Below are 10,813 nucleotides of genomic sequence, written 5' to 3' on the forward strand. Positions count from 1 at the left end.
ACAGTTACACAAAAGTGTTTCACTGTAAAGATGGTTTGTAGTTTTGTTGCATCCTGAAGTGTGAAATAAACTTCAGTGGAGTTTGAAAATAAAATATGTGTAAAGGTTTATGTCAGTTGATTTTTTTTTCTTTTTGGGGGATTTTATTGTAATCCATAGGGGGGCCCAGAAAATCTTTGGGAACCACTGCCTTAGATCAACATTTAGCACCATCAACTTTATAGAATAAAACACAGAGAACCAACATTTAGTTTTATCCTCACTAATCTTACCAAACATGGAAAACCAATATCTAATTTATACTTTTCTGTTTTTCTTTGTGGTCTTTCCTTTATTCTTTTGTTTGTATTTCGGTCTAATTCATGCAAAGCACTTTGAACTGTCTTGCTGCTGAAAATGAGCTGTATAAATAAAATTACTTTACCTTAACTAGAATCTTTAACAAATAGCAAATAGAAAAGTGTCAGGCTTAAAGCTACAACACAAAACACTGACCATGTACTTGTCCTGTTTCTCTCTGTCCAGTTCCTGTGTGACATACAGATGACCAGTGACTCTATCCATGGTGAAAAGACCAACAGGAGGCTGATCAGCTCCAGGTCCAGTGATTCTGTAATAGATCTTCTTCACTTTATCTTCATCAGAGCGAATCTGGACAACAAAGACCAAGGTTATATCGAGACACATTTAAACAAAGCACAAAACATAGTGGAGGAATAAATCTTAAAATACAAGGTATAATTGAAAGAGCAAATAAAATTACACTGAATGTCATTTTTCCAATTTCATTCATTCATACACAAATACATACAAGCACAACCATATACATTTTAATTTCTCTAACCTGAGCAAGAGAATGGGGATAAGGTCCTCTGAAATTCTCAGGAAAACCAATGGGAGGGATAGACCAGGCTCTCTTCCTCCTCTTTAGTCCTGGATTAGATTTTGGGAAATACAGAATGGGAGCCTGTGGAAACAAATATATTTTAATCAGTAAACTACTGAAACTAAATGGCCTCCAGATAGACAAATGCATCCCGACTTCAAATTTAACACAATAAAGTTGCCGTCTGACATGAAGCTCTTAATATAAATTTTCTGTGGGCCAGAAGTTCAAATGAACCAGTCATAAAAAGACATGTGGGACATGAAGACTGTACAAAAAAAGCATTGAAGCAGAAAATGTTAAATACAGCCACAAAGTGGCAGTGTTTCACAGAAAAACATCTCTGCTTTAAAAAGCATTTGTTCAACACAACACAGCTCCTTGGTAGTGTGAGGGTTACATAAGTACAGAGCCCACAAAGAGTATTCACTTCCTTGGATGTTTTATATTTAAGCCCAAGCAGTGAAGCGCTGAGTCGGCTTATTGTAATGTTTTTATTATGGTTCAGTTTAAACAAATTGGCTTTTTGGAGGCCTAAACATATCTGAAAACTCACCAGACTTGGTGAACTTAGCATCCCTGCATGAAATCTCCGCATTTTAACATTATCGCAAAATTTGGAATAGAAACGGCTCAACTGCACTACTCGGCAATTTTCAAAACACCCTGGGCATTAATATTTATTGTGCAGGCATACAATCTGGTCCACTACTAGAACTCCCCAAGACCTACAGAAAAGTCTCTTGCAGCCATGCACAACACCAAACAGAAAGTTGACCATTTTGGATTGAAGTTCCAATTTTGACCTCATTTCACCTCGTTTACAGCCCCTGCATTTGATCAAACTTCTCCTAGGGATTTCAATCGATCGGTTTCAGAGTCTTGAGGCATTGATGATCCAATGTTTGTGACGTCCCAATAAAATAAAGCGTCCTGTTCACTTAGTCGAGCGGCCGCACAAAGGTCTGAGAAACTCGTCCCATAAACTCGACCAACCAAAACAATTTCTGTGACTCTGATTAAAAACTCAACAGACACAGGCGTGCCGTGGTGGCATAGGGCATAGCGCGACCCACATTTGGAGGCCTCAAGTCCTCGACGCGGCTGTCATGGGTTCGACTCCCGGACCCGACGACATTTACCGCATGTCTTCCCCCCTCTCCTTCCCCCTTTCCTGTCAGCCTACTTTGTAAAAAGGGACTCTAGAGCCCACAAAAAGACCCCCTAGAGGGGTAAAAAAACAACAACAAAAACTCAACAGACACGAAATGGAAGAGCTACTAACATCACATTAGCAGCATTTAATTAAATCTCCTGTTTGTTGCGCATTTCTCCGCAGTGCAGCGGATTTAACTCATGCAGGGCCGGTCCAAGGCTGCATGAGGCCTTGAGCAGAATTTGACTTGGGGGCCCCTCTTGCCGCTAAAAACACCAGCACCTCTAATAACCTCTGTGTTAGATTTAGTGAAATTTTAGTGAAGTAGTTTCATTGGCCAACCTAAAAAGCAATAAGTTATAACGGCAGTTTACTAATTTGTATTTGTGAACAAACAAAGATTAAACTCACAGCATCAGATTGTTGCTATGGTAACAAAACAGTTTAACTATGAATGTTGTTCTTTGAGCCTTTACAAAGCAAACTTGCCAGCTCCTTAAAATCTTACACTTAATTGTGAAACAATTTAAAATATTTTAAATTATGTATGCTGAAACCATTAAATCAAACTTAGCAACATTGATAATCTCAATAAACAAATGTTACAATTATACATCTGTGAGTGGAGTTAAAATATTAGCATTTATGGGGCCTGTTCTATCAGGGCCCCTGAAGCCCTGGGGGCCTTATGAAACTGCTGACTTAGCCTGAGTCTGTGTGGATCACACTCTGTCAGACGTTAACATCTGGAGGCTGCAAATTTACTCCATTCTTCCTTTGAAACTGTTCAAGCTCTGTCAGGTTGGTGGGGATCAGCTGTGAACAGCCCTTTTGAAGTACAACCAAAACTTCCCTATTTGACTGAGGTCGGGTCTTTGACTGGGCCACTCAAGAACATCCGCCTTGTTGTCTTCAAACCATTTCTGTGTAGCTTTAGCCGAATGCTTAGGGCCATAGTTTTGCTTTAAGGATAAATGCTCTCCAAAGCCGCAGTTCTCTGGCAGATGGAATCAAATTGTCCTCCAGGATTTCTCTGTATTTTATTAAAGGGGAGTTTTTCCTCTCCACTGTCACTACATGCATACTCGTTATGAGGAGTTGCTGTAAAGTCAACGACAGAATGCAGCCGATTGTCTGCTGTCACTACGTGTTTGTCCACGTAGTGACAGCAGACAATCAAACATTTGTAACATTTACCCAGAGATGGATGATAGCACAATCTCAAACACACAGAGGAATATTGAACACAAGCATTTATTACATCAAAATACGCACTCATAAACAGCGGCTCATGGCCATAACAAATCATTTCATAAATGTGTTCTGTTCAATAAACAGAGAAACAAGCAAATATGTTGGAAGGAACAGAATAAAAAACTGCAATAACCTGGCTGCCTATGTGGGTACAAATTAAAACTAATATTTTAAAGTGCATATTCATCCATTTTTCTGCCATGATTCTCAGGCGTAAGCAAACTCAAACTAAGTGGAAGTTTTTGTTTTTTTTTTGTAATGACTTCTATGTGATTATGTTAACAAAAACACACAATTTTATTATAAAGTAGGGATTTTTTTTTACAATAATATATATTTGATGATGTATGCAGAAATTATTTTTATATGGACAAGAAAAATTAAAAAAATTAATTGTTTTGCAATGTATTGTGGTGACCTACTAGGTCACGATGTACCGGTTACATGAGCTGCGTGCAACGTGCACATAAAACTCCAAAGCTCCGGTGGAAGATGAGTTAGCAAAACAATCTCAAAAAAGGATTTCTCCTTCAGAGAGAGAGAAAAGAAAGAAGAAGAATAGAAAAAAAAAGCCAATATAAAGGTATGTTTTCATGAGTCTTGGTAATGTAAGGTCAAATCAGAAAGATTTGTGGAGCTGCTAATAGAAACGGCTTGACAGCAACATGAATGGTCCAGTTCAACAGCCAAGCATTTAGTTAGCATCTTTGTATTTGTGTGAAACTGAGCTTTAACTGTAAATGAGCTGATTCTAATGGTTGGCCCTAAACATTTCAGAGCTTTTTGGCTTCAAAATGATGTGTTTGATAACGTTTGATTACAGTAATCAAACGTATAAATATTTGACATTGTCTAGCAAAATCTTCTTACATCAGGCTACATGGCTACTAGGGGTTGAACGACTACATATTTTTTAAGGTCGACTACATCATGATAATAGTCGAGTCGATGTCGACTAGTCGCGGTGACGTCATAGTGACGTAAGCGCAAAAACCCTTCACAACTACTTGGAGGCTTTATTAGCTATTTTCACGGTAAATATTGACCGCCCCCCCCACACACACACACACACTCTCCCTTTCTCCTGCTTTTACTAAGTCTATTATGGAGATTCTTCGTGAGCAGCGGGGAAAAGTTTGTTGCACAAAGTCGGGTCTGACTTTTTTTTTCTAAACACCGGCTGATGCTGATGATCTCTGGATAGTTACTATAGGAGTCAAATGATCACACTGACTACATGGTGCTTTTGGAACATCACAAGCCAAACTTGTTATGAACGGATCCCGTTTGGTTACAGCTGAATTCAACGAAACCACCTGCTTCTCCTCCGCCCGATGCGCGGCAGGCAGGAAGCTCTGCTGACTCAGCAGATTGAACGATTTAAGATATTTTCTAGTCAACGTCAACATGATAAAAGTCGAGTCGATGTCGAGTTGACTAGTCGTTGTGACGTCATAGCAACGCAAGACGCAAAGCTTTGGAGTAACGTACAGGCTTTATTGCCCGTTTTCACGGAAAAATACGGCATTTACACAGAACAGCAACAAGTGAAACAACAAAACATCGGGATAGTTTATGATAAATAATAAGTTGCTGGGAAACCAACATTCAAAAGGAAACGCACATCTTTTAGAAAACAATAAAAAGAGGTGGCACGGGGGCGGGGGGTAAATAAAGTTCACTCGCTGTCAATATTCTCTTCGCTAAGAGTTCGCTAAGAGCACATTGTCATACAAGGACCCAATAATTTCTACCTGTTTGACAAGATGCGGGTTTTGTCCTCGATCTGTTTTGAAGACGCCATTTTGTAGTCAGTGTTCTGTCAGATCTGCTGTCACAGTGTCATACATTCTGACAGCTGATCTGATGACACTTCTAAGCACGAAGTGTCATTCTTAGCACGAACTCACGGCTATATATATGTCAGACAAGTATACACTGTCATTACCAACTACAGGCTTTTATTTAATCAGCAGCTGTCATTACCACAGATCTTTATTTAATCAGCAACATAATGTATTAGTTAGATCGTCGTGACAAAGACACTCGCGAACCGGCTAAGTGACATCCTTAGCGGGAAGGGGGCGAGTTTTAGACGGCTCGTGTTTTGTAGTGGACTGCAGCTGCAACTCCATCTCCTTTTAAAAACACTGTAAAACCACAAATATGCATCCATCTACATATCATTTAAACTAATGTATTAACTTATTTTTCTTGTGTCTTGTGACGTATACTGTGCTGTCAGATCAGCACAGGCTGTCACCACCGGCAATCACATGACTGCGACTAGTCGACATGAAATGTAAAAACTCGCGAGACGTCCTTGAGTCGACTAGTCGACTAGTCGACTAATTGGTTCAACCCCTATTGGCTACTGCATTAATTTATCAATGAGATACTCTAAGGTGTAGCTGGCGATATATTAATTTACTGCTGAGCAAGATAATTTATGTGGATAAAACAAACATTAGTTTTACACTAACTTCTAAGTTATGTGAAACTTCTCCTATTAAAAGTAATTTTCACCTAAATTATTTTTTTAGGTGAAAATGCTGCATGACGACAACTGATATGTTCAGACTTAGCTGAGATAAAACGATGGATGAAGAATCACTAGTTTATGTTCGAGCTTTGAGCTTTGAACTATGAACATCAATTGTTTCATTTTAACCTGAGGGAACTGAACTACACTAAGAATCTCTAAACCTACCTTTGTGTCATTAGTGGAACTCATTTCAGTGTGATCGAGCAGCTCCTTGTTCCTGTGGTGAATCCGTCGGTACAAAACCATGACCGGAAGAGTCAGCTTCTGACCTCGTGCAGTCAGGGAGTGGACGGAGAAGCGCTGGTTCCCCTCATGAAGAATGACCTGTCTCTTTACCTGCATTAGGCCAAGAACCACAGTCATTAGCTCAGTGTCCATGAACTCATCTCTGCTGGGATTTAATTCATGGGACTCTTGATTAGTACAATGTTTCTACCAGTCTGGGTTCCCAAACTAATTCTATGGAAACAATTCAAAATATTTCAAAATGTAACACTGTTTGTACACCTTACATTAGCCCCTCAGTGTTACTATAGGAACCAGGGCACGCCGTCGTTCTACTTAAAGCAGAGATAGATGTGAGAATATGATATTGATTAAAGCTGCAGTATGTAACTTTAATAAAAAACATTAAAGTTTTCTTTGTGGTCTTTCCTTTATTCTTTTGTTTCTCCACGGACGTCCGTCCGTGGAGAAACACTTATCCCTACTGGGATAAGTGTTCCAGTGTTCCAGTTATCCCTACTGGTGTTGCCAGTCCATCTTATAAAAAGTATATTTTTTTCATTTGTTAAAACGGTCACCATGGCGTGACAGTTTGCTATGAGACAGATAATCTGTGAAAAAACAATCGATCTCCTCCACCTCCTCCCCAGAGCTATAATTGAAGAACTGCACTGATCCCGACCAAAAACAACCAACCAATCAATGCGAGAGGCAGGTCTTAGGCAGAGAAGCCTTCTCCCAGTGCTCTGTCTCATACTGAACTGTCACAACATACATACTTACATACTGCAGCTTTAACATGCATTTTCTAAAATGTTTGATTGTTGCAATACCAAAAACATATCTGGAACATATTTTCCTGTGTCATTTGAGAAACTATGTTATAAAATCAAAGTTATGCTTAGAGTTTGAATATTTTTGAGCACGGACAAACTAATGACATGGTTTCCACAACTAATGAGTAGAAGTTGCATTTTATAACAAAATGTTGAATATATTCAAATACTAGAAAGCTAAGAATAACATAGTGATAATAATTAACGTTGCCTGGACACAAAACTATCCTGGCATTTAAACACATTGTAAGTTTTATATTGTGCAAGTTGTTTTTTTTAATCTAAATACACCAGTAGTGCTCAATTAACACAGATTATAATCCAGTTATTTTAAGGCTTCTAGATGATTATATATTGTCTGGGTTCTGCCTGTTTGTACTCACCATTAACAGCCCATCTGTCCGGACCAGAAAACGGTTGTCATCAGAGCTGAAAAGGGATCTTGTGTGGCCTGAGCAGTCAGCGAAGCCAACTGGAAATCAACAAAATGTTAAACATGTACATTAGAAACTTCTACTGGGAATTATGTCTATTAGGAAATTATGTCAGAATTAAAATAAAAATAATAAAAAAAACATCATAGTATTAATTGATAAAGGCTGAAACGATTCCTCGAATGACTCCAGTACCTCGATTATTAAACTTCCTCGATACTACTGCCAGATCGATAGCCTTCAACTTAAAAGCTGCATCATATGAACTTCTTTTCCATGATGAGGGGATGTGAGTTTGAAGAAATTTCTCCGTCGTGCCTGCTGCTAGCATGTGTTTGCTCTACATGAAAATTAGCGCTTTATTCTTTGATTTCCAATTTTGACTTCCAATGATTCACTTCCTGCTAAAGAGTTCAGGTTGAAGAAAAATCCACAGAAAAGCCACACCGGGCTAAAAGCCTCATGGTTCAAAGTGTGGGGGAAAAAGTAACGGCTTATAGTGCGGAATATACGATATAAACCTGATCTATGTATACACACTCTGAGGCAAGCTAAGGAGATAAAGTACAAAGAGATTCCAGAAGAAATAAACTAAGGGATGAACTAAGACCAAAGTAAATAACAAGGAAATGTACAAAACCAGAAACAGATGAAATGTAAAAGTTCTAATGGAGCATGAAATTGTACTTGATCTTGTTTAAAAAGGAACACATTTTAAAGTGGAAAAAATACAATTAATTTTTTTAACTGATTCTCTCTTTTTAAAACTTGTTGAGCTAGTATGACTGAAGTACAGTACAGACCACAGAAACTCAACATCTGAAATCATGACGATGCACGTAAAAACGTAGTGAAGCATCTGAGACAACAATGTGCCGGAACAGGAATGATCAAATCATTTCCAACTAAAGTAACTCTGGAAGAATGTGAAACGCTCACGCTACTCCTATACCAACCAGAAAGACGACAACAACCTTTATCATTTGACCGCATAACGATTTCATTAAAAAGATTGCGAAATGCTATCTATCATAAACACACTCTACTATACCAAGTTTAGTAGCGTGCACGTCTTTTCATTTTGGAGAAAAAGTGTAAGCAAACAAATCAATGGCTAAGTGGAAATTCAAGAAACAGCTGTCTAGTATTTGTTAGTACACATGTACAGTTTATATGTACATTCTCAGATGCCTGTTGCTTGGGGCTATGGCAGCTAACATCCTGAACCCTTAAAAGTAAAACCTGAAAAACAGGTTTGGGAGCATGTTTTACCCTGATGGGGGAAGAATTGAAGCATGAGTACAAAATAAAACCTGAGACCGTGAGATCTATGGCTTTCCCAATGACTGCCTGCTCATAATTCAGGCAATCAATGACCATTGATCTTTTATTCAGATAAAAGGTCATATTAAATAATAAGATTTTATCCCATTTTGAGAATGTGAGTATGAAAGAGTGAGTGAGCAGATGACTTGATGAAATGTTCTCACCTTTGCCCAGTATTGTGCCACGTCTCAGGTGCTTGTGGGTCACATTCAATATCAACAGCTTGGACTGAAACCCAGGCACACATGATGACTCGTCTGCAGCCGCGACTGTGGAGACCTGAATGAGAAGAACGACACCCAGCAGAACATCAAGTTGCTGCGGAACCTTAGTAATTGAAACCTGAACATATTTGGCAGTGAATGCCAAATATGTTCAAATAGGCCAAATAGGCAGTGAAATAATGTTAAATCAAAGAGAGTTTTGAAATTGTCTTTAGAAAATATTTAAACAGTAAAAGAAGAAGAAGAAGAAAAAAAAACCCCACAAAGACGAAACTATAGAAACGGCTGTTTTGGCAGGAAGAAATGTTTTGTTCCTGGGTATCAAAAGTCAGAACTGTAGCATTCATTAAAACGCTAAAGACAAGCAATAATGGGAGACCAGCACCTTTAAATGAGTTAAAAGGAAATGCCTCCCTTTTCTTTATGTGAGTAAATTATCTCCTAACTAAGTTACTTTAAAATAAACCAGTTCCTTTCATTTGAGAAACATTGTATAACCCTTACAGTTGAAAAGATTTTATTAACGGATATTTTAGCCAACAACGCAGTGAGTTTACTGTGGATCTACTATGAACTTCAACAGAAGCAGCTGGTTCACAGTGTGATGAATTTGTAATATGTTATTTTAAATTAAATTACAACAAATAAATGATTTCGCAACATAAATTACTATTTGATGCAAGAAGGACATAGAGAAAAAATATTAAAACATACTTTAAAAAAAACAACCATTCTGACAAAAGAGGGAAGAAAATGGCTTTAAAAGATTTACATTTTATTAAACAAATATTTGACACAACGGATATTATTTGGGATGAGAAGAGGAAGTCTTACCTGAAATAAAGTGATCGCAACGCTCCAAATAATGAGCCAATTGGTTCCCATTTGTGTGGAAAACCTTCTGTCAAAACTCTTCACCAAAGAAAAGGAAGGAAGAAAACAAAACTAAATGTGTAGATCTTATCTGTAAACTTGATATGCAGAGCCTCTCTGGGATGTTTTCTGAAGAGGTGTCAGCGTGTGGATGAGCTGCTGTGGGTGGTTTCAGTGTTTATCATGTTACAGGTGAACTTGTTCCGGATTCTTTGTATGGTCACGGAAACAGAGCAAAACTGAAGTGGCAGGTACCACAAGGTTTGTAGGTATTTAATGCATTAGTAAGGAAACAACTATTGCACACATATCCACAGGTAAGTACACACAGCCCCGCACACACACACACACACACACGCCTACAAGTACCAAAAGAGAGCTGTGTAGAACACTTATTTGAATATTTTCCGGCCACAGTTTTATTTTCACTTTGCAATCTACCGTCAGAATGATGATTCATATCACCATATATGGCTGATCTAATACAACAAATGATCTTAAAGCTCTCACATGCGGCAACCTGGCAAAACAGGAAGAGCGAGGACACTGGGTGGCTCGGTTAGTGAAGAGCCTGCACCATGTGTGGAGTGCAACCCTCAGCGTGGTTCTACTGGGATCGATTCCCACTCATTTTCAAATGAGCAAAGGCTCATAAAAATACGGCATATTAATTCGCTACGCTCACACCTCCCTGTAGTTTAACATGCAGTCGGCTGATAGAATTTGCATCTGAAAATGGATTGAGTAAAGACAGCTTCAGTGTTTTTGTTAAAGAACTGAGAAAAAAAGATTATATTCAGAGAGATTTAACACTGAACAGACCTTCTAGATTTAGTGTTCAGGACAAATAATGTTTTTGATGCAGAACCAGAACCATCACTAAACTGTCAACATTTCATGTTTTGAGGCATGAAAAGAATATTTATTACTTTGTTAAGCAACGTTACAGTAAGTTCCGCTAAAAGGATAGGTACATTTTTTATTTTTTTGTCTTTTTAACAAAATAGTAAAAGATTATTGAGGCACCTATGGCATACTTAGTAAGCATAAAGTA

The 10,813-nt window shown here is 38.3% G+C and overlaps 1 protein-coding gene across 6 annotated transcripts in view; it reads right to left on the minus strand.

Annotated features, from left to right (window-relative positions):
* LOC114137625 (B-cadherin-like) overlaps positions 1-9,916 on the minus strand; it is a 113,336-nt gene extending 103,420 nt beyond the window's left edge. The window contains exons 1-6 of one of the 6 annotated variants that reach the window (XM_028006371.1): positions 9,721-9,885; positions 8,827-8,941; positions 7,286-7,374; positions 6,007-6,177; positions 845-967; positions 496-651 (exon numbers count right to left, since the gene is read on the minus strand). In XM_028006371.1, the coding sequence (XP_027862172.1) occupies positions 496-651; positions 845-967; positions 6,007-6,177; positions 7,286-7,374; positions 8,827-8,941; positions 9,721-9,771 (705 nt within the window). In that variant the 5' untranslated portion in view covers positions 9,772-9,885. Of the gene's footprint in view, positions 1-495; positions 652-844; positions 968-6,006; positions 6,178-7,285; positions 7,375-8,826; positions 8,942-9,720 lie in introns of all 6 variants that reach the window. The other 5 variants (XM_028006370.1, XM_028006369.1, XM_028006368.1 and 2 more) reach the window with 5 other exon arrangements.
* Between the last annotated feature and the right edge of the window lie 897 nt (positions 9,917-10,813).

Source organism: Xiphophorus couchianus, chromosome 22 (genome assembly GCF_001444195.1).
Source record: "Xiphophorus couchianus chromosome 22, X_couchianus-1.0, whole genome shotgun sequence".
Lineage (NCBI taxonomy): Eukaryota > Metazoa > Chordata > Actinopteri > Cyprinodontiformes > Poeciliidae > Xiphophorus > Xiphophorus couchianus.